Raw genomic sequence first — 25,183 nt, forward strand, 5'->3', positions numbered from 1 at the left:
TCCACAAAAATAAATGAACAGCCAAATATAATTCCTTAAAAAAAGATTTTGGTAAAAAAACAAGGAATAGACTGAAAAAGATATTGTATTCATGGAAAAACATTCATCTTGATACAATTCACCTTTCCTATTAGAGTTAATGGTAAATCTTTCCACTTCTTAAAATCTGCTTTAACTTTTCTTAACAAGGGTATATAGTTCAAGTGATACAATTGATTATAATCCACATTTATTACAACTCCTAAATACTTTATCTTTTCAGTCCAACGAAACTGAGTAATCTGTTTCCACTCCAAATAATCATCCTTTGAAACAGGTAATAATTCACTCTTATCCCAATTAATTTTATATCCAGACATTTCTCTATAATGTTTCAAACATGTCTGTAAATGAACTAAAGTTTGTTTAGGATCTGTTAAATTAATACATCATCTGCAAATAAATTAATTTTATATTCATCCTCCCCTACAGAAGTACCTTTAATATTAATATTTTGTCTAATAGATAATCACTAAAGCAAACAAAGCTGGAGACAATGGACAACCCTGTCTCGTTGATCTTGATAAAGTAAATGACGATGATATTACTCCATTTGTCACCTCCCTAGCTGAAGAATTACTATATAGAGCTCTAATAAAAACTGGACCAAATTTAAAATGTTCTAAAACTTTAAATTAAAAAATGCCATTCAACACAATCAAATGCTTTTTCTGCATCCAAAGCCACTACCTAAGGTAAATCACATTGTTCTCTTGAAGCATTAATTAACAATATTAGTTCAACAATATTATCAGCTGAATAACGATTTGGAATAAATCCTGGTTGATCTACATGAATTAACTTTGGCAAATAGGATAGCAAAGTATTTACCAACACTTTAGCTACAATTTTATAATTTTACATTTAACAAAGAAATTGGTCTATACAAAGCTACATTTAATGGATCTATATCATTTTTTGGAATAACCGTAATCAATGCTCTAGACAAAGATTCTGGAAGAGAGGACATTTCCACTGCTTGTTCTAATACTGGATGAAATACTGGAAGTAACAACTTATAAAATTCCTTATAAAATTTGAATGTAAATCCATCTTCTCCTGGAGATTTCCCATTTGGCATCATTTGTAATACTTCCTTAATTTCCAAATCCGTGAAAGAATAATCTAACTCTTGAGATTCTAAATCATTCAAGAACGGAAGATCTAACCCAGCCAAGAAAGATTCTACTCTATCAACATCATGTACCACCTCAGACTTGTATAAATCCTGATTAAAAAGAACAAAATTCATCATTAATTTCATGAGGTTTATAAATAACTTTTGTACCTTTTTTAACAGCATTTATTGACATAGAAACTTGTTCCGTTTTTAGCTGCCAAACTAAACCCTTATGCGCTCTTTCACCCAATTCATAATACCGCTGCTTAGATCTTTGAATTAATTTCTCATACTGGTACACTTGCAAAGTATTATAATGCAAAAATTTTAAATTTTTAAATAAAATTTCTAAAAGTTCCTTAATTCTATTCCAAAAAGGTCTCACTGTTTCACATAACCAAGTAGAGTGCAAGAAAGAGCCAATTTGCTTAAGGCACCTAAAGCATAAATCAAAAGAAATAAACTTATATTTTCTTAACTTCTCAGGGGTTAAATATAACTGATGTATAAAATTACAATTACAATTCTAGTCATACTATCCTTGCATATAGTCATCCAGTCATCCTAAGAAATAGTTATAGATAATCTTTTTCCCATTTTAATTTAGATTTATAAATCTCCAGCTTAAGCATCACATTCTGTAATAAAGCATACATCTCCGATATAAATCCTCTCTTACCCCCTTCAGTAAGTAAACTTTCAAATTTAGACCACCTAGGCAACCATAGCGTACGCCCACAGTTATCTGACCTGATAATAAGTGAACAGGGTATTTGAAGAAATTTCATATTTAATATCCGTATCCCTCAAAGACATTAAAGCCAATTCAAACAAAAAAATATCAATTTTAACATTTTCTTCCAATTCTTCAGAAGTATACAATTTTGCATAAAATAAATGAAATTCATCATTAATTTCCTGAGGTTTGTAAGTAATTAGCAAATCACATCTAATAGCATCTATTGTCCTAGAAGCTTGTTCAGTCTTTAATTTCCATGCTAATACTATATGGGCTCTTTCACCCAACTCGTAATAACACTGTTTAGACCTCTGCAATAACTTCTCAAGTACGTAAGTTTCTAATGAATTATACCGCAATTTCAAATTAGTTAAACCAATTTTTTTTGGCTTCCGTAGATTCCTGCTGTAATTCCTTTTCCAAAATCTCTATCTCCTATAGCTGTATAACTAATAATCTGTCCCCTCAAATAAACTTTCAAAGCATCCCATAAAACAAATTTACTACCAACCGAATCTACATTTATTTTCAAAAATAACTGTATATGATCCCTCATAAACTTGATAAAATCAGGATTTATCAACAATATAGAATTAAATCTCCATCTATACACATTCTCCATGATTCCAGAAGCAGCACAAGAACGATCAGATAAAATCCTACTATTACCTTCAGCTTTAAAAATTCTTCCTTGTAATTATGCTGATACTAAAAATAAATCTATTCTAGAATAAGAGTCGTGTTGAGATGAATAAAAAGAAAAATCTTTCTCATGAGGATTTAATTTCCTCCAAATCTCCACCAAATTCATATCTTTCATTATTGTCATTAACTGTTTAGCTGTTTTTGTTCTAACTACCATTTTTGGAGATTTATCTAACAATAGATCTAAACAACAATTTAAGTCACCTCCAACCAATATTTTATCATATGCTTGATTTAGATTAAAAAGGAATCCACCATAAATGGTTCATCATCTATATTAGAAACATAAGCATTCATTAAAGTCCAAGATTCTGAAAAAATGTTTGCAATTAACGATCAAAAGCCTACCAACAGCTTCAAAAACTGAATCCAATGTAAAAGATAACTTCTTATGAATTAAAATAGCAACACCCCTTGCTTTAGAATTAAAGGAAGATGATATAACGTCCAACCAAACCTCTTTTTAACTTTCAGTCAGATGAGTTTCTTGCAAAAATGTAATATCAACTTTCAACTTTTTAATATAAGCTAATACCCTCTTTCTCTTCATCTGATTATTAAGCCCATTAACATTAAAAGTAGCAGAATTTAAATTAGTCAAAACAAGCTATCTTTATCTCCCACAATGGTGAAGTACCCCCCCCCCCATGGCTCTATGACAAACATGTATAAAGATCTCAAAGAAAGAAATGACAGAAAAAATTTCATAAAGAACCCCCCCCCCAAAAAAATAAATGACAACAATATAAGTGAAGTACCCCCCCCCCCCCTCAATTATGCCAGAGTGACAAATGGTACAAAGTGGCTGACAACTTCGGAAGGATTGGGAGTCAAACCTCCTTCCCCTGAACAGAACAAACAAAGAAAACAAAACATAATCAATTCAGGTATGATAAGCTTCTTCCAAATCATGGTTGGCTCGATCATCATCAATATCAACGAACTGTTGAGTCTCCATTTCTCGCTTCCCATTCTTCCCTTTCAGAACCAAAACAGGCTGTTGAGGAAACTGATCTTTCACCTGCTTATTCTTCTTTGGCTTGGCTTCGCGGACGAAGATTTATGGAGGGGGTAAAAAGTCCACGTCAGCTGCAGGCTCGTTTGTGGCTGACAAGTCCGATGCGGGACAGGCAGACACGATTGCAGCGGTTGCAGGGGAAAATTGGTGGGTTGGGTGTTGGGTTTTTCCTCCTTTGCCTTTTGTCAGTGAGGTGGGCTCTGCGGTCTTCTTCAAAGGAGGTTGCTGCCCGCCAAACTGTGAGGCGCCAAGATGCACGGTTTGAGGCGTTATCAGCCCACTGGCGGTGGTCAATGTGGCAGGCACCAAGAGATTTCTTTAGGCAGTCCTTGTACCTTTTCTTTGGTGCACCTCTGTCACGGTGGCTAGTGGAGAGCTCGCCATATAACACGATCTTGGGAAGGCGATGGTCCTCCATTCTGGAGACGTGACCCATCCAGCGCAGCTGGATCTTCAGCAGCGTGGACTCGATGCTGTCGACCTCTGCCATCTCGAGTACTTCGATGTTAGGGATGTAAGCGCTCCAATGGATGTTGAGGATGTTATTAACAGGCAAAGGATGTTATTAACAGGCAAAGAATTAGCAAAGGTAAGAGCCTCAGCATCATCAGTAAAAAATGGAGTTTGATAATCCCCATAAAAAACTTTTAACACAGCAGGATAATGAAAAGCAAATTTATACCCTTCTTCCACAAAACAGCTTTAGCCGAATTAAATTTTTTACAGCCTGGCTCAAATCAGCATTAAAAAAAAGACATTCTTAACAAGCAAAGGACCCTGATTTCGTCTAACATTCTGTACTGCAAGTCTTAAAATCTATTCTCGATCCTGATCACGCAAACATTTTATCAGAATGGATCATGGTGCTTGACCCAGAAGTGGTTTCCTTCTTATTGCTTGAATGAGCTCTGTCCAGTTTCAAGCCATTCAGAAAATAAGCTGTTCCCAAAACTTCAGGAATCCACTTCTGGAAAAAATTGAACTGGATCCAAGCCTTCAAAATCTTCCAGAAGACCAACAATTTTAACATTATTCCTCCGAGTCTGATTTTCCAAAATATCAATCTTTTTCAACAAATCATTCATCCGAATTTCCCAACCAGTAAACGAATCCTCCATCTGTCCCATCTTTTCTTTACACTGATCCCCATCATCTTTACAGTCAAGAAATTCATCTTCAATCTTCTTAAATTTATCTTGAACCTTATCCACTGCTCTCAGGCATGTGGTAACATCTATTTTAATAGAAGACATTTCACCTTTCATCTTAGTCAATTGCTCCTTCACTACTGTTACGAGTCCAGAGGACCCCAAAACCCAGCAGCAATAGATATGGACCACGACAAAGGGTTACTTAAACAAAAGTTGCTTTTAATTATCTTTGAACATGAAAACAGATTCAAACTTTAACTTATCTCTATTGACTTATTTAACCTACTTAACCCTCCACTAATTCTAAGTGCACGTGCATGTAATGTGCATATAAGTGTAGAAAAGTTCTTTGGTTCACAGTTGAATCTCACTGGTTGCAGGCAATTCTTGTACTGTGCACAGAAGTTAGCATTAATAAAGTTCACCAGGCTTTGGTGCTTAACAGGTAAATGGTTACCGCTCAGGAAGGTTCTGGTTGGTTTTCAGAGAGAGAGTTTTCTCGTTCCAGGACATCCACACCTGATTCCTTTTTAATCAGCCTCTCCAGTGTCTTGCTGACGAAACTTGCCCCCTCAGGGTTCTCCAGATGATAACCTCTTTCTTTCAGGTCACCACAGAGTTCCTTTCTGTTTCTCCTATTCCAAAGGAAACCCCAGAAAGCCAGTCCTCAACCTCTGACCAGGCCGTCTTCCAAAGTTTGCCAGCTTGTCCGTCTGGAACCGAAATCTCTGTCTCTCCTCTCTCTCACTCCCTCCCACTCTGAGAGCAAAGCTGTTCTCCTCTGCCTGCAAAGATCACATGACCTTCCAGGCAGCAACCTGTTTTCCAGACAAAGCTGCTGCTGTACGTTGCGACATTGTTGCCGTTTGCAAACAGCAGCCCATCATGAGTCTGTGAGCTCTCTGGAAAACTCCTGCAAACATTCTGTGTTTCAAAGTGTCTGTGTGTGATCTGCTCTAACCAACCTCCCAACTTATCTCCCAAACACCTCTATATACTCTGTCACAACAGAAAACCCTTGGCTCACTTGCATGACCAAGTTCTCCATTTGCTTAGATAGATAAGTCAGACAAAGCAGTATCAGAATGAGAAGGGTCAGACTTGAGCTTAAAAGACCTCAACACAGGCCTACCCCCAAACAAGCCTGCTTCCACCGCCACAAGCTGCTCCACTTCCTCTTCTGTTCCAGCAACGTCTTACTCCTCCTCCATTGAAACGGGAGTCACTGGGCTGAGGGAGGTCGGGTCCCCCCGCAGCCTGGGCCGTTTCAAACACAGAGGAATTGATCCTCTTGATCCAGAGGAGATCAATGTCGATCACCGGTGCCATCATGCGCTACAGTACGCGAGGTCGGTGCCGGAGTGACATGGACCTTACCCGTCGATGATCGGTGTTTTTGGGGCTTCATTGAAATCGACACTGGATGCTTGATAGGCTGAGTTTCTTCAGCAGTTACTGGCAGTTTAATAGCCATTTTCTTTTACCGTTTGAGCTTTAATCTTCCTCATGACTGTAAGATATTTCAATAGTATAGTCAACAGTTTAAAAAATTGTTTATAAACTTTTAAATTGGTTTTGAATAGTTCTGTCAGGGGGAGGTGTCTTCCCATGTCTTCTCCCTACACCATTATGCCACGCCCCCCAAGCAGTGCGTTTTAGCATGGATAGGATGGCCCTTGGTACAAATGTGGTGAGTAACACCGTGCTTTGCAGTGGAGGAAGAAAATTGTAGAGAAGTAATCTCAGGGAAATTTTCCAATAGCTTGGAGAATTGATTCACTGGTCTACATTATGTTTGGAGGCACAGAGCAGGGGTATAGGCATCTGCCAGAGGAATGGTCTGGAAAGTAGTTCCATCTATTAGCCCTTTTAAGTTAATGAGGAATGAATGAGCCCGAAAAAAAACTATCAAGCAAAGGTCGGGATACTGCTGCTATAATAAATGGCCAAGTGTAGAGATGATTCTTGAACTTGACATTCATCTTCCTGATACCAGTGGTCGGGATGTTGGAACTGTTAACTGCCCGTAGTTGCAGGTCCACGATAGGATGGCACATGACAAAACCGGTGGATGGAAATATGCTAACTTCTGAACCCGTGTCCACCAGAAATTTTTGCTGAGGTAACTGGCCCCGTACATACAGTAAGCTTGCAGGTTTCTCACAAACTGCCAAAGCCTTTACTGATGGCTGGCCTGCACGTTTCCTGCAAACGAGCAGGGTGGAAGGCACTTGCGGGCATTTACTCCTCAAGGCCTGTGGTAATAATACCAAGACTAGGTGTCCACAGGCTGCTTGTTTGTCTTGGGGTGTTGCCTGCTTGTAGGGAGTGATGTACTAAGAGCACAGAATGTGACACAGGGTCATTATTGGAGGGGTTAGTTGTGCAGACTTGTCTTTCCTTGCTGTGCTTTTTAGCCAGCCATAGAACGTCTGCCCCTGCCCCTGCTACAGCCCTTGGGTCTTCAAATGAACACTTGGATAATAAGAGCCTAATATCATCTGGGATTCGCTCTAAAAAGAGCTGCTTGAATAACATATTGGGACTTTTGCCAGCTGCCAGAAACAGTATTTCATCCATTAGTTCTGAAGGGGCGCGGACTACCAACCCATTGAGATGTAGTAGCTTGGCTGCCCTTTCTTATGGGACATACCATAACTTGTGATAAAAGTGCTTTTAAAGCATCGTACTTGCTGGTACGTGGTGGATCCCATAGGAAGACGCAGACCCTCCTTTTTTTTATTAAATTTATTTTTCACACTATAAACCACATTGACCAAGATACATACATTTTCCTTTTCAAATATATACAGTGTCATTTTCTCCCCCCCATCCCTCCTCCCATCCCACCCTCCCTACCTCACCCCCCATTCATTTAAAGTACAAAATCTAAGATACATTAAACCAGTCAAACAATGTTGTCATTCAATAAAAATAAACAAGAAATTCCACTGAGTCAATTCTTTTCATTTCCTTCTCCTTTCGTTAATTTAGGTGGGAGATGTGCCCGGTAGGTTTTCTCTATTGTGTTTCATGTATGGCTCCCATATTTGTTCAAATATTTCAATATTATTTCTTAAATTATATGTTATTTTTTCTAATGGAATACATTTATTCATTTCTATATACCATTGTTGTATTCTCAAATTATCTTCTAATTTCCAGGTTGACATAATACATTTTTTTGCTACGGCGAGAGCTATCTTAACAAATCTTTTTTGTGCACCATCCAAATCAAGTCCAAATTCTTTGTTTTTTATGTTACTTAGGAGAAAGATTTCTGGGTTTTTTGGTATATTGCTTTCTGTAATTTTATTTAATATCTGATTTAGATCTTCCCAAAATTTTTCTACTTTCTCACATGTCCAGATTGCATGAATTGTTGTTCCCATTTCTTTTTTACAACGAAAACATCTGTCAGATACTGTTGGGTCCCATTTATTTAACTTTTGAGGTGTAATGTATAGCCTATGTATCCAGTTATATTGTATCATACGTAACCTCGTATTTATTGTATTTCTCATCGTTCCAGAGCATAACTTCTCCCATGCTTTTTAACTTTATATTTAAATCTTGTTCCCATTTTTGTTTAGGTTTACCGTTTGTTTCCTCATTGTCCTTTTCTTGCAGTTTAATATACATATTTGTTATAAATTTTTTGATTGTCATTGTGTCTGTAATCACATATTCAAAGTTACTTCCCTCTGGTAACCTCAGACTGCTTCCTAATTTGTCCTTCAAGTAGGATCTCAATTGGTAATATGCCAGCACTGTATCTTGAGTTATATTGTATTTATCCTTCATTTGTTCAAAGGATAATAATCTATTTCCTGAAAAACAATTTTCTATTCTTTTGATCCCTTTTTTCTCCCATTCTCTAAAGGAAAGGTTATCTATTGTAAAAGGGAGTAACTGATTTTGCGTCAATATTAGTTTTGGTAATTGGTAATTTGTTTTATTCCTTTCTACATGAATCTTCTTCCAAATATTGAGCAGATGATGTAATACTGGAGAACTCCAACGTTGTACCAATTTTTCATCCCATTTATATAATATATGTTCAGGTATCTTCTCCCCTATTTTATCTAGTTCTAATCTAGTCCAATCTGGCTTTTCCCTTGTTTGATAAAAATCTGATAGGTATCTTAATTGTGCGGCTCTATAATAATTTTTAAAGTTTGGCAGTTGTAAGCCTCCTTGTTTATACCATTCTGTTAATTTATCTAGTGCTATCCTTGGTTTTTCCCCTTTCCATAAAAATTTCCTTATTATTTTCTTTAACTCCTTGAAGAATTTCTCTGTCAAGTGTATTGGCAATGCCTGAAATAGGTACAGTATCCTTGGGAAAATGTTCATTTTAATACAGTTTATCCTTCCTATTAGTGTTAGTGGTAAATCTTTCCAATGCTCTAAATCGCCCTGTAATTTTTTCATTAGTGGATAATAATTGAGTTTATATAGATGGCCGAGGTTTTTATTTTTTTGTATACCTATGTATCTTATTGCTTGCATTTGCCATCTGAATGGTGATTCTTTCTTAAATTTTGAGAAATCCACATTATTCATTGGCATTGCTTCACTTTTATTTACGTTAATCTTGTAACCCGACACTTCTCCATATTCCTTCAATTTCTTATATAATTCTTTTATTGATAGTTCTGGTTCTGTTAAGTATACTATAACATCATCCGCAAATAAACTGATTTTATATTCCTTGTCTTTTATTTTTATCCTTTTTATATTATTTTCTGTTCTTATCAATTCTGCTAGTCGTTCTATAGCTAACGCGAACAATAAGGGTGATAGTGGGCATCCCTGCCTTGTTGATCTGCTTAAATTAAATTGCTTTGATACATATCTATTTACTGTCACTTTCGCCAATGGTCCCTTTGTAATGCTTTAATCCAATTAATATACTTCTCTGGTAAACTGAATTTTTGCAATACTTTGAATAAATAATTCCATTCTACTCTGTCAAAGGCCTTCTCTGCGTCTAAAGCAACTGCTACTGTTGGCGCTTTACTCCCTTCTACTGCATGAATTAAGTTAATAAGTTTACAAATATTGTCTGTTGTCCGTCTTTTTTTAATAAATCCAGTTTGGTCTAGATTTACTATTTTAGGTACATAGTCGGCTAATCTGTTTGCTAATAGTTTAGCTATTATCTTATAATCTGTGTTAAGTAAAGATATTGGTCTATATGACGCTGGTGAGAGTGGATCTTTCCCTTGCTTTAGTATTACTGTAATTATTGCTGTTTTACATGAATCTGATAAGCTTTGTGTTTTATCAATCTGGTTGATTACTTCCAGGAGGGGCGGAATTAATAAGTCTTTAAATGTTTTATAGAATTCTATTGGGAATCCATCCTCTCCTGGTGTTTTATTATTTGGTAGATTTTTTATTATATCTTGTATTTCTACTATTTCAAATGGTTCTGTTAATTTATTTTGTTCCTCTATTTGTAGTTTTGGTAGTTCAATTTTAGTTAGAAATTCATCTATTTTCCATTCTTTCCCTTCGTTTTCAGTTTGATATAATTGTTCATAGAATTCTCTAAAGTTTTCATTGATCTCTGTTGGATTATCTGTGATTTGTTTGTCTTTTTTCCTTGATGCCAATACCATTTTCTTAGTTTGTTCTGTCTTAAGCTGCCACGCTAGAATTTTGTGCGTTTTTTCTCCCAGTTCATAATATTTCTGTTTTGTCTTCATTATATTCTTCTCCACCTTATATGTTTGTAGTGTTTCTTATTTTATTTTTTTATCTGCCAATTCTCTTCTTTTAGTTGTATCTTCCTTCATTGCTAATTCTTTTTCTATATTTACTATTTCCCTTTCCAACTGATTATATATAGTCCTTCTTCATCTTGGTTACATAACTTATTATTTGCCCTCTAATGAACGCTTTCATTGCATCCCATAGTATAAACTTATCTTTCACTGATTCCGTATTTATTTCAAAATACATTTTAATTTGTCTTTCAATTAATTCTCTAAAATCCTGCCTTTTAAGTAGCATGAAGTTTAATCTCCATCTATACATTCTTGGAGGGATGTCCTCTAACTCTATTGTCAATATCAAGGGTGAATGGTCCGATAATATTCTAGCTTTATATTCTGTTTTTCTTACTCTATCTTGCATACGAGCTGATAACAAAAATAGGTCTATTCTTGAGTATGTTTTATGTCTAGCCGAGTAATATGAATATTCCTTTTCTTTTGGGTGTTGTTTCCTCCATATATCCAAAAGTTGCATTTCTTCCATCGATTTAATTATAAATTTGGTTACTTTGTTCTTTCTGTTAATTTTTTTCCCAGTTTTATCCATATTTGAATCCAAATTCCGGTTGAAATCCCCTCCTATTAATATGTTCCCTTGCGTATCTGCTATCTTCAAAAAAATATCTTGCATAAACTTTTGATCTTCTTCGTTAGGTGAATATACATTGAGTAGATTCCAAAACTCCGAATATATCTGACATTTTATCATTACATATCTCCCTGCTGGATCTATTATTTCCTCTTCTATTTTAATTGGTACATTTTTACTGATTAATATAGCTACTCCTCTTGCTTTTGAATTATACGACGCTGCTGTTACGTGTCCTACCCAATCTCTCTTTAATTTCTTGTGCTCCAATTCAGTTAAATGTGTTTCTTGCACAAATACTATATCAATTTTTTCTTTTTTCATTAAATTTAGCAGTTTCTTCCTTTTGATTTGGTTATGTATTCCGTTAATATTTAAAGTCATATAGTTCAGCGTAGCCATTTCATACTTTGTTTATCTTCCCTTTCCATTTCCTCATCATCACCTTTCCTTCTTATCCATTTCTGCTTTCTTGTTTTGAACATTTTATAAGACAACATTTCTAAAACATCAAACATTTTCCTTATTCTCCTATTTAAAACTTCTTTAACCCCATTCTCCCCTCCCACTCCTGAGTTGCCCTTTATCCCTTGTCGGGCAACCACATCTCCCCTCTCCATTTGGATTTGCGAATTCACTCGCAAACGTCAACTGATTTTGCAGTGACCGTAACTCCTCCCCACCCAGCCCCCCCCCCCCGGAAAAGATTTCAATTTTCATATATAACAAAGGTCACTCTTTTGATTCCCTCCTTATTCCCTCTATTCCCTTTCATTCCCTTATTAATTCTTATCTATATTCTATATATTTTCCTCTAAATACACATAGTTCGTGGTCATTTTTACTCTCATTACATGTCTTTATCTCTTTGCTTGTTTTGTAGTTGTTCTTCAAATTTTCGTGCTTCCTCTGGATCCGAGAATAGTCTGTTTTGTTGCCCTGGAATAACTATTTTAAGTACCGCTGGGTGCTTTAACATAAATTTATATCCTTTTTTCCATAAGATCGTTTTTGCTGTATTGAACTCCTTCCTCTTCTTCAGGAGTTCAAAACTTATGTCTGGATAGAAAAAAATTTTTTGACCTTTGTATTCCAGTGGCTTTTTGTCTTCTCTTATTTTCTTCATTGCTTTCTCCAATATATTTTCTCTTGTTGTATATCTTAAGAATTTTACTAAAATGGATCTTGGTTTTTGTTGTGGTTGTGGTTTCGGGGCTAATGTTCTGTGTGCCCTTTCTATTTCCATTTCTTCCTGTAATTCAGGTCTTCCTAGGACCCTGGGGATCCATTCTTTTATAAATTCTCTCATATTCTTGCCTTCTTCATCTTCCTTAAGGCCCACTATCTTTATATTGTTTCTTCTATTATAGTTTTCCATTATATCTATCTTCTCAGCTAACAGCTCTTGTGTCTCTTTAACATTTTTATTAGATTCTTCTAATTTCTCTTTTAAATCCTCTACTTCCATTTCTACGATTATTTCTCGTTCTTCCACATTATCCACTCTTTTTCCTATCTCTGACATGGCCATTTCCATTTTATTCATTTTTTCTTCTGCATTCTTAATTCTTTTTATCTCATTAAATTCTTGTAATTGCCATTCTTTCACTGATTCCATATATTCTTTAAAAAAGATACATCCATTGTCTTGCCTTTCTCTTCTTCTTCCACTTCTTTCTGTTCTTCTTCCTCTCTTCCTCTGGGTTGACCATCTGTTGTTTCCTTGTTTTCTTTTTACCCTCTTCTTTCTTGTTCTCGTTATTGTCTGTGTTCTGCACCTGTTGCTGTGTTGCAGGTGTCTCTCTCAGGTGTGGAGATCGACTCCGCAGCTGATCCCCCCTCCTGTCAGTGTGTTTTTTTTCATGCGCGGGTGCGCACTTTTACTCGGCTCCGTGAGCCATTTTTGTAGTCCCGAGCTCGGGACTTCCATTGACTTTAGGGAGCGGGCTTCTCTCTCCGTGGCGGGCCTCCTCGGACAGGTAAGGCCTTCACCTTCTTCTTCTGATGTTCTTTCATCTTCTCTTCTTCCCGTTGTTTTCCGCTGCCATTTTCTTCTCACCTTTACTTTTACTTTGTTTTAATTTTTATTCTTGAATCTTTGTGTTTTGTGCGTTTTTTTTCAACTTTTCCGGAGAGGGATGGAATTTCCTGACCGGCCACTACTCCATCATGTGACTCCTCCCGACGCAGACCCTCTTAGCGACCCCTAAAACCACCAGCAATAGATCTGCACCACAACACAGGGTTACTTAAACAAAAGTAGTTTTTAATTATAATTGATCAAGAAAACAGAATTAAACTTTAACTTATTACTTGACCTACTTAATCCCCCCTCTAATATTAAGCGCAGGTGTGCGTAATGTATATTTAAGATTAGAAAAGTTCTTTGAATCACAGTCCAATCTCAGTGGTTGCAGGCAATTCTTGCACTGTGTACAGAAGTTAGCATTAACAAAATTCACCAGCCTTTGGTGCTTAACAGGCAAATGGTTACCACTCAGGAGGGTTCTTGCTGGTTTTCAGAGAGAGATTCCTTTTCCAGGACATCTGCACCTGATTCCTTTCTAATCAGTCTTGCTGACGAAACTTGCCCCCTTCAGGGTTCTCCACATGATCCTCTTTCTTTCAGGTCACCTTTCAGACCGCCAGTCTTCTCCTTTGACCAGGCAGCCTTCCAACGTTTGCCAGCTTGTCCCTCTGGAACTGATTTCTGTGTCTCTCCTCTCTGTTTCACTCCCTCCCTCTCTGAGAGCAAAACTGTTCTGAGTCTGCCTGCAGAAAATGTGCTCTTCCTGTATTTTAAAATGTGTGTGTGCAAGCTGCTCCAGCAATTCCTCCCAAACCACCTTGAGATACTCTGTCACAACATAAACAACCCAGAGCTAGAGTTATGACAAATGGGGTTTTGTCAGAGTCTTTTAATTTCGAGAGATCTACTAGACATGGTTGCCCTTTATCACCAGCATTATTTGCATTGGTGATCGAACCTTTAGTTCAATTAATAAGACAGGAAAGGAATATAAAGGGTATTAAATGAGGATTGGATGAATATAAGATTAGTTTTCTTGCAGATGATGTATTCATTTATTTAACTTAACCATTGGAGTCATTGAAGGTGTTACAGGAAAAATTAATACAGTATAGAGAATTATCTGGTTAGAAAGTGAGTTGGAATAAAAGTGAACTTATAAGTTTTTATAAATCACCTATTTTATTTCATTTGATAAGTATTTGGGAAGGGATAAATAAAGAAATTGGTAATCAAGGTAAATTGTCTGGATTATACTCCTTTGTATCAGAATAAATGTTTTCCTTTTATGGTTAATAATGACCTTCTCAAATTTTGGGACCAGGAAGGGATTAAGACGATAAATGATTGTTATGAATTGAGTCATTTTTTAATCATTTGAAAGATTGAAGGTAAAATATCAAATACTGATTCATACACTGTTTTGTTATTATCAAATTAAATCAATGTTGTCCAATTATTTTGGAAGGTATTTGCTTTTACTTAAAGGGTTGAAATTTGAAATATTGATTCGTGATGGAGGGAAGAAAGGTTTTATTTCAGAAATGTATAAATTATTACAACAGAAAAGGCCTAAAATTGAGTTGCATAAATCAGGGCTTAAATGGGAGAAAGATTTGGGAGTTGATTTTGATACTGATAAATGGAAAAATATTTGTAGGGATATTATGGCAAAAATTGTAAATGTTAGATATCGGCTTGTAACTTCTAATTTTATCCACCGATTGTATTCGACTCCGGAACGTTTGAAAAGATATAATTGAAGTGTTTCCAATTTGTGTTTTTTGATGTAATAATCAAAAGGAACGTTTTTACACTCAGTCCTGTGATAAGGTTAGGTTTTTTTGGTCTCGGGTACAGAATGTTTTGCAAATAAAATTTTCATTAGATCCACATATTTTGAAAATTGGAGATATTAGTGAATTGGGTTGGCTTTATAAATTGGATAAATTTCAATTTGCTTTTTTGCAATTAGCGTTGGCAGTGACGAGGAAATGTATAGCTATTTCGTGGAAAGATCAGATGGACCTTAATTTACAAAGATGACATTTGGAATTAAAGTTGTCTATTCCATTGGAGAAGATCACTTCTAATTTAAAGGATAAATATTATGTGTTTAAAAAGATTTGGAGCCCCTATTTGGATCATTTCAATTTGAAAATTTAAAGATGGGGATTTGAGTGCCACCAAGTCTCCTCAACCTATAACCATATAACCATATACAGCACAGAACAGGCCAGTTCGGCCCTACTAGTCCATGCCGTAGCAAATCCCCACCCTCCTAGTCCCACTGACCAGCACCCGGTCCATACCCCTCTAGTCCCCTCCTATCCATGTAACGATCCAGTCTTTAAGTGAACTGTGTTTAGTATTCTTTTTTTGTTGGTAGTTTGGGGGATTGAGGAAGATTGGAGGGAGGGTGTAGTTTTAGGTTGGGAGGAGGGCATTTGGGGTTGTTTCTAGTCGATTTTTAGTTTTTCTGTAAACCATGTTTAAACTTTGATATATTGTTTTATTTTGTTGTCTGTCATCATGGTTGTTTTTCTTATAAATAAAATATTTTAAAAAAAGACAGGCACATAATTAACTAAGAATCAAAACATAAGGTTTTAACCTTTTCACAGGGCAATGACAAGCTGGTAATAACAAGTGGTATCCGATTCAACTTTGCAAAGGTGAAATTGTGCTTCAGCCTGTTGGATCCACAGTTCAGGTTCAGCTGTCCAGAACGGTGGCAGTTTCACAGCAATGGCTGCAAGGTCCATATTTGTCCAAAAATACATTTTTGGACTCATCAATTGTAGACACTGGTATCAGAGTGGGCGCAAAACAATAACCACACAAGGTGTTTCTAGAGTGAATCAAACGGCTTTACTATTCATCACCTACGCAACCTTTTAAAAGTCCAAATCATGCGCTCGACACACGCTGAAGTGATCAGGCCCTGACGTCACATGGCCGGTTCGATGCCTTCTGGGAGTTGAAGTGCAAACTTACTGGAGTTCTTTGACGATATAACAAACATGACAGATAGAGAGGAGCTTGTGGGCATTGTTTACTGGATTTACAGAAGACATTTAATAGGGGCCGCCTAAAAGACAGAAGAGAATGATGCATGGAGTTGGGGGTGATGTATTTGCGTGGATAGAGGATTGGTTAACTCATGGAAAACTGAGAGTTGGAATGTAGGGGTGTTTTCCTGGTTGGCAATTGGTGGTGAGGGGGTGCCGCAAGGGTCGGTGCTTTGCGCACAACTGTTCACAATATGCATCAATGATCTGGAAGAGGAGACAGAGAGTAGTGTATCTAAGTTTGCTGATGTCACTAAATTGAGTGGAAAAACAAATTGTACAGAGGATATGGAGAGTCTGCAGAGAGATATAAATAGGTTATGTGAGTGGGCAAGGATCTGGCAGATGAGATACAATGATGGTAAATGTGAGGTCATCTGGTTTAGAAGGAAAAATGATAGATCAGAATATTATTTAAATGTGCAGAAGAACTTGGGAGGGCTTGTGCATGAATCGCAAAACATTGGTTTGCAGGTGCAGCAGGCTATCAAGAAGGCAAATGGAACATTGGCCCACATTGCTAGAGGGATTGAATTTAGAAGCAGGGAGGTTATCCTGCAACTGTACGAGATACTAGTGAGGCAACATCTGGAGTACTGTATGCATTTCTGGTCTCCTTACTTGAGGAAGGATGTGCTTGATTTGGAAGCGGTGCAGATGAAGTACACCAGGTGGATTCCAAAGACGAGGGGGTTCGCCTATGAGGAGAGATTGAGTCGACTGGGACTGTACTCGCTGGAATTTAGAAAATGAGAGGAGATTTTACAGAAGCATATAAAATTATGAAAGGCATAGATAAGATAGAGGTTGCTTCCATTGGGGAAGACTAGAACTAGGGGGCATAACCTTAAGATTCAGTTTGTAGATTTAGGATGGAGCTGAGGAGGAATTGCTTTTCCCAGAGGGTGGTGAATCTGTGGAATTGAAGCAGTGGAGGCGACCTCAGTAACTATATTTAAGACAAGGTTGGATAGATTTCTTTATTGCAAGGGAATTAAAGGATATGGGGAAAAGGCACATAGGTAGAGATGAGCCTATCAGATCAGCCATGGTCACATTGAAGGTAGAACAGGTTCAACAGGCCGGATGGCCTTCTATTTCTCATGTTCTTAATACATGGTAGAGCAGACAGAAGGTGAAAATGGAGGGGGGCAGACAAGGGGGGAGGGGGGCAGCAAGGAGGGAGGAATATATGGTAGGGCAGACCAGGGACACAAGGCAACAGATGTGACATTGAACTTGACAACTTGGACGGACTAGTTGTTGAGGTGGTAGCTCCCCACCTTCTCAAGGCCAGGGGAACAACTGCTAGCTTAATCACAGAGGCCCCAATCTGATGTACTGGGGTGTATGTGGAGTTGGTCTGGTTGAAGCTGGGGATTCCTGGCCATCTGCTTGGTGTAAACCCACTGCCCCTACCCCACAGATCCACGAGACCATCGAATCTATCAATCAGCTGAAGATTCAGAGGGATTTTATGCTCAGTTTCTCCAAGGACCCGAAGGGCTACATCCAGGAGTGGCTGAGGTCACAGTGTCGGGATCTGAAGGTAGGGGTCCCAGCAACAGGCCCTAGATCTTGGCAACGGGTTCTGTGTCACTACCTCCCATCTCACCGGGGATCTAGGACAGGGATCTAGGGCTGGCAGGGGCTTTTGAAGCATTCCTTGTAAATCTTCTCTGTACTTTTTCATTCCTATTGATATCTTTCCTGTAGTTAGGGAGACCAAAACTGCACACAATATTCCAAATTTGGCCTCACCAATATCTTACACAACAGCATATCAGCTCCTATACTCAGTACTTTGTTTTATTAAGGGCAATGTGCTAAAAGCTCTCGTTCCATCCCTATCTACCTCAGATGCCACTTTCAGGGAATTGTATATATGTTTTCCTCTCTTCTACTACACTCCTCAGTGCCCTACCATTTATAGTGTACGTTCTACCTTGGTTTGTCCTTCCAAAATGCAACACCTCACACTTGTCTGCATTAAATTCCATTTGCCATTTTTCCAGATCCCTCTGCAAGCTTTGAAAGCCTTCCTCACTGCCCACTACACCTGAAAATTTTGTGTCATCTGCAAACTTGCTGATCCAGTTTACCACATTATTATCCAGATCATTGATATAGATGCCAAACATCAATGGTCCCAGCACTAAGCCCTGAGGCACCACTCGTCACAGGCCTCCAGTCTGAGAAGCAATCATCTACTATTTCTGCTTCTCCCATAAAGCCAATATTTAATTCAAATTACTACCTCACCATGAACATTGAGTGACTGAACCTTCATGGCCAATCTCCCATGTGAGACCTTGGGAAAAGCCTTAAAAATTCCATGTAGGCAAGGTCCACAGCCTTTACTTTGTCACCTCTCCTACTCACATCTGATTTGTTAACCATGATGTGCCATGCACAAAGTTATGTTGACTACCTCTAATATCTGATCTCTTCGAGAACCTTCTAATAATTTACCACCATTGATGGCAGGCTCACTGGCAGGTAATTTCCTGAGTTATTTTTAAACAAGGGAACAACATTGACTCTCCTCCAATCCTCCAGCACCTCACCCCTGGCTTAGAACATTTTAAACTTTTCTGCCAGGGGCCCTTGCAGTTTCTGCTTTAGTTTCCCTCAAGGCCCGAGGGAATATCTTTTCAGACCCTGGAGATTTGTCCACCCTTACTTTCCTCAAGACAGCAAGTACTTCCTCCTCTTCATTCTGTTTCGGATCCATGACCTCATGTCAGTGGAAGGGTTTGGAAGGATATGTCCAAATCCAGGCAAATGGGACTAGCTAGCCCAGAATGGCAACTGGGTTAGAATGGATGAGTTGGGCTGAATGGGCTGTTCAGTATTGGAGTACAATTTTTTTGAAATAATTTGTGCTGGGGCATCATCTTATCAATATGGGGTTCATTCAGGAGCCTGATAACAGCAGAGAAGACATTCTCCTTAAGTGGAGGTTTTGACTGATGAGAGGAGGAGAATGTAATGGGGGCTCAACACTCCAAGAATGGTGGTGTGGATGGAGGGAATGGTGTGTACCTCTGTGGTGGGCTGCATCGCTGCTTGTTTGATATCTCAGCTTTCCTTTTGGTAGATCATGACAGACGTGGTGGGGAACCCCGAGGAAGAACGGCGGGCTGACTTTTATCAGCAGCCCTGGTCCCAGGAAGCTGTCAGCCGTTACTTCTACTGCAAGGTGAGGAGTGTAGTAATTTGAATTAAATATTGGCCTTGCTTTACTCCTGCCACTGACCAGGAGTTGGGGGACACCGAGGGAGTCTAATGTCTGCTCACGTTACTGAGGTCCAGAATTCAAAGCTCACCCTGTAGATGGCAGGTGCTGCCATCCTGACATCAAACTCCCTGCGGGTTGGGGAGCAGCTCTGGAGTAGGGCAATGTTTTGGGCTGAAACCTTTCAGTGGACCTGCTCTCAGAAGGGGATGTGGGCCGAAATGTCACCCACTGCTTCTCCCACCGGTGCCCACTGACCACAGAGGCCCACTAGTGAGATGGGTTTCACCCCACCCAAGCACGGGGAACATGGCCCAGTATGATCGTTGGTTCAGGCTCCAACGGTCCCCTTGGGCTAACGTTCCAGAAAGGAGGGGGGTTTTCAGGTTTGGCCAGGGGTCCGGTCCACGTTGCAGGGGAAGGTTCCAGTCCAAACTGCAAGGCAGTCCACACTGGGGATTTGTTTGTGCTGGAGTTCCAGTCGGCGCAGAAGGAGGTCTCCAGTCAATGCTGGGGTTCCAGTCCGCGCAGCAGGGGTTGTCTGATCTGCATCAGGGGTCTGGTCTACGCCATGGGGGTGTTTGTCCACGCCATGCCTCAGACCGCTTGTTTGCTGACAGCCTTTTGTCCTGTTCCAGATACAGCAGCGAAGGCAAGAGCTGGAACAAGCCATGGGTGTGCGCAACACTTAAAGTCTTCCCCCGGACAACGATCAGCACGATCTCACCCTCCACCTTCCCTCTGTCCCGTTGATCTTCCCTTTTCCCCAACCAAGCCCAGCCCTGTGGGTTTCCTCCCGTGTGCCTGGCCCTGCCATAGGGGCCTCAGCTGGGAACACCCAGGGCTGACCGGAGGGTTATGCTGACAGGTGAAGATGACAGACCACCAGACATTGTTGCAGCACCCAGCTCCCACCTCCCCCAAGACCACCTTACTGGTGGGGTGTACCACTTTCACCATTCTCTGACCTTCATCTCAGTGGCTGGTGCTGTGGAGATCATTTGAGGATATCCATTCGAACGAGCCAATTGCAACGCACTGCCTAATGAACCTCAAACCTTCTCAAACTGGCCGGAACTGATGGTCTTTGCCTATCTTTGTGAATGGGGGCAGCGTGTGTGTGGATGGAGGCAGTGTGAGTGTGGGTGTGGAGCGTGTGTGTGACAGGTCAGGGCATGTGTGACGGGATACCCTCAGCCTCGTCTCTCACACACTCCACTTCCCTGACCCTGCTGTTGTGCCTGCTGGGCTGTACACTGTGGATCTCACGAAGGCAGCTGCATGCATTGAACCCATTCTCAGGGAAGTCCCTCCACAAATGGGTCTGCCTGAAGGCAAGAGTCAAAATGGTGGGGACACACCAGCGACTGACTACTATCAGCTGGAAGACTTCAAATGAGAGAGGAGAGTAGGCACTTGCTTTTGCCCCAACAGCACTGAACAGACAGGATTATTTGCAGATTCATCCCAACCAGTGCACGCAGGGTGCCAGATGGCTTCGGACCCCTGTAGGATGTACTTGGACTTATCCAGCACACACTCTGGGCAGTGACCTCCAGCTCTGGCCACCTCACCAACTCAGGACCCTCAGAGAGGAAGCATCCATGGAAACTCTGATCTCCAGCAACAAGTGAATTGAATGATTATCACCAAGATAAGTGGAAAAACTTTGTTTTGCGTGTTATTCAGTCAGATAACCTATCCTTGATACAAAATAAAAGGGCAGAGTATAATGTTTCAGTGAAAAGTTCAGCTAAAACTGCAAAAGCTTCATTTTATTAATCAGTTTGATAACAGTGGGCAAGAAACTGTTCTTAAAACTATTACTGGTGTATGTTTTGAAGCTCGTGTATCTCCTGCCTGACTGGAGGATGGATAAGAGTGTGTGACTGGGGTGGGATATGTCCTTTATTATGTAGGCTGCTTTCCCGAGGCAGTGGGAGGTGTAAATGGACGGGGTTGGGGGGGGTGGGGTGTGTGTGACAGAGTCGATAGACGGGGTGGGGGTGTGTGTGGTGGAGTCGATGGAGGGGAAGGGATGTGTGTGTCGGAGCTGATGAAGGGGAGGGACTGTGTGTGATTGTTGATGGAGGGGAGGGGTGATAAAACTGATGAGGAGAGAGAGCTGTGTGTGATGGTCTAAGTCACATTCTGCAGCTTTATGCCATCTTGGGCAAAGCAATTATCCCATGCATTGATACTCCCAACAGGATGCTTCAGTGAGCCACCTGTAGCAGTTGTTGAGGAAGATGGATGAGGTGCTGAGGTTCCTCAGGCTTGCAAGGAAATGGGCTTTCTAGAACCACTGATGAACAGTCTGAATCCTGCAGCATCTTGACAAGTGATCTCATGTACACTCCTTGGGACACATTGATTTCTTGGGCTTGTAGCATCCCTTTGTTTTGCAAGTCGATGGTCAGGGCCCCAATAAGTGGATCTGGTCCAGCAGGAGCGGCACCCCTACTGGTGACTCAATCCTTCCCTGTGCCCCACTCCAAACCTCTGGGCAGGCTCACCTGGGCCTGTGGCTTGTGCTACAAATGGTTTTACCAGCCATGTCAATGACTGATGTCCCAAGCATCTTAAAACTCTATATTTAAAAAACATTAATGCTGGAAATCTGAAATCAAAGCAAGTGCAGGAAACACTCAGCAGGTCATGCAGCATCTGTGGATAGAGAATCCAAGCTAAAAATGTCGAACATTACTGCACAGTGCAGGCTCTTCGGCCCACAATATTGTGCAAAACCAACTCATCAAGCTAAACCTTCCCTACCTCACACCCATAACTGTCTATTTTTCTTGTATCCATGTGCCTGTCTTAAGAGTCCTTTAAATGTCTCCATTGTACCAGCCTTCACCACCCCTGGCAATGCATTCCAAGCACCATATACTCTTGTGTGTTTAAAAAAAATCTAACAACTCCCCAAAACTTTCTTCCCCTCACTTTGCACAGATGTCACAAGATAAAGGAACAGAAGTAGGCCATTTGGCCCATTGAGACTGAGCTAAACTGTTCTTACATTTTGTTTCAAATTATGGCCTTTTTCCCACATCCCTTGATTCCCTGACTAATCCCTATCAATCTCCTCCATAAACTCCCCCAATGATCGGGTCTCCTCAGCTGTATGTGGCAATGAATTCCACAAATCCACCACCCTCTGGTGTTTGCTACTCTCGCCCCAGAAAAACTGTGCTGGCTGTCCACCCGATCTATGCCTCTCATAATCTTATAGGTCACCTTTCATCCTTCCTCACTCGAAAGAGAAAAGCTTGCTTCACAAGACACATTCACCAATCCAGGCAACATCCTGGTAAATCTCTACCCTCTCCAGGGCTTCCACACCCTTCGTGTAATGAGGTGAGCAGAACGAAACACAGTATTCCAAGTGTGGTCAAACCAGCTGCAATGTTTCCTCATTGACTCTTGAAGTCAATCCCCCAATTAATGAAGGCATATCATAAACTTTCTTAATCACCCTATCAACTTGCGCAGTACCCTTGTGAGAGATATGGATTTGTCCTCCACACTGTTAAGAATCCTGACACTGTTAAGAATCCTGCCATGAACTATATATTAAGCTTTGCAGTTTGACCAATTAAAATGCATTACCTCAACACTTACCAGGAGTGAACTCCATTAACGACTTTTCCAGTCAAATCTGCATCCTGTCAATACCCTGTTGCAACCTGTGACAACCTTCTACACTATTCACAACACCTCCAACCTTCGTATCTTCTGCAAACTTCCTGTCTCATCCCTCCTCTTCTTCATCCAGGTCTTTTATAAAAATCCTCAAAGAGCAGGGTTTGTTAAAGTTTTGTACCTTCTAAACCTTAGAACAAATTCCAGGACCACAACATTATTAAAAGTACCACTTTATTCGTTTTGGAAAACTTGAAAACTCAGTTCAAAAGATACAGGAGCAGAAGTAAGCCCATTGAGTCTGATCCATCCTCCCACTCAACCCACTCCTCAGCCTTTTCTATGGAACCCTTGGTACCCTGACTAATCAAATACCTGTTAACCTCTGTCTTAAATATAACAACCTGGGTTATCATTCGACAGATTCATGACCCTGTGACTAAAGAAAAATTTCTGCAACTCTGTTTTAAATTCACGTCCTTTTATCCTGAAGTTGTGCCATCTTAGACTCACCTACCATCTTGCCACATTGACTCTGTCCAGGCCTTTCAGCATTAAAATATCTCTGAGGTCCCTTTCATCCTTATGTACTCCAACAAGTGCAGCTCAAGAGCCTTTATTCCTCATACGATAACCCTTTCTGGTGTAATGAAGTATTCGAAACCGAGCTACTTTAGACATCGGTTTACACGTTGTGGAATCAGACACATCATGTTGATGTACACGCTGTAGAGTCAAGTGCAAGACTGACCCCTCCAGGCTTGTATGCTGGGCTTATATGCATCACTGCTTCTGTCACATGGACAGGAAATGACATCAACAGTGATGTCATCAGCTCAGTTAAAAACCTGTGTTTGATGCAGGCTAATTTCCCGCTTTTTCCACAGTATATCTGCTATTTTGGGAACCGCTTGCTGTTAAGGGGGTTGCCACACTGACATCATTCGAGTAAATCTCTGAACCCTCTCCTCAGCACATCTTCTCAAATAAGGCACCCAAAAGTATACACAGTTCTCTAATTGAGGTCTCACCAGTGCCCTATAGAGTATCAACATTACAAACCATCAAACATTACAGCACAGAAACAGGCCTCTGGGCCTTCTAGTCTGTGCCAAACCATTTTTTTTTTGCCTAGTCCCACTGACCTGCATCCAGTCCATAGCCCTGCATATCTCTCCTATCCATGTAGTTGTCCAAATTCTCTTAAATGTTAAAATTGAGCCCCACATTCACCACTTCAGCTCTATATTCCCACCACTGTCAATGCGAAGAAGTTCGCCTCATGTTCCAAATCAGAATTTATTGTCATGAACAAGTCATGAAATTCTGTGTTCTGTGGCATATAAGCCACCGTACAACAATAAATAATTTTTTTCAAAATAGGAAGGGAATGTCTGGTTGATTCATTATTCAGGAATCTAATGGCAGCAGGGAAGAAGTTGACCTTCATGGCCTGGGTGGTAGGGGTCTTTGAGGACAGAGGCCGCTTTTTTAAAATAACCTCTTATAGATGTCCTCAATGGAGTGAAATTTGGTGCCTGTGATGTTGAAGGCCGAGTTAACAACCCTCTGGAGTTTTTTCTTGACCTGAGAGTTGGCTCTTCCATTCCAGACAATGATACAAGCAGCCAGAATCCTTTCCACGGTCCACCTGTCGAAGTTTTAGAGAGTCTTCGGTGACGTACCGAATCTCCTCAAACACCTCACAAAGTATAGTCAGTGGTGGGCCTTCTTCGTGATTGCATTGATGTGGAGGGTCCAGGACAGATCCTCGGAGATGTAGGCATCCAGGAATTTGACGTTCTTGACCCTCTCCACTACTGAGCCCTCAATGAGGACTGGGTCATGTTCCTCTGACTTCCTCCTGAAGTCCACATTCATCTCCTTGGTTTTGTGAATGCTGACCACAAGGTTTTTGGCGTGACACCACTCAACGAGTAGATCTATCTCCCTCATGTACACGTTCTCATTACCTTTTGTGATTCTGCCGACAACTATGGTGTCATCAGTAAATTTGTAGATAGCATTGGAACTGTGCCTGGCCCCACAGTCATGA

General features: G+C 40.0%; 1 protein-coding gene across 3 annotated transcripts in view; it reads left to right on the top strand.

Annotated features, from left to right (window-relative positions):
• Nucleotides 1-21,241, top strand: part of LOC138755881 (SWI/SNF-related matrix-associated actin-dependent regulator of chromatin subfamily D member 3-like) — a 55,107-nt gene extending 33,866 nt beyond the window's left edge. For all 3 annotated transcript variants that reach the window (XM_069922635.1, XM_069922637.1, XM_069922636.1), the window contains 3 exons: nucleotides 17,671-17,793; nucleotides 19,345-19,446; nucleotides 20,121-21,241. In XM_069922635.1, coding sequence (XP_069778736.1) covers nucleotides 17,671-17,793; nucleotides 19,345-19,446; nucleotides 20,121-20,174 — 279 coding nt within the window. In that variant the 3' untranslated portion in view covers nucleotides 20,175-21,241. The remainder of the gene's footprint in view (nucleotides 1-17,670; nucleotides 17,794-19,344; nucleotides 19,447-20,120) is intronic.
• The last annotated feature ends 3,942 nt before the right edge of the window (nucleotides 21,242-25,183 follow it).

The sequence above is a fragment of the Narcine bancroftii genome, chromosome 2 (assembly GCF_036971445.1).
Source record: "Narcine bancroftii isolate sNarBan1 chromosome 2, sNarBan1.hap1, whole genome shotgun sequence".
In the NCBI taxonomy this organism is placed as follows: Eukaryota; Metazoa; Chordata; class Chondrichthyes; order Torpediniformes; family Narcinidae; genus Narcine; species Narcine bancroftii.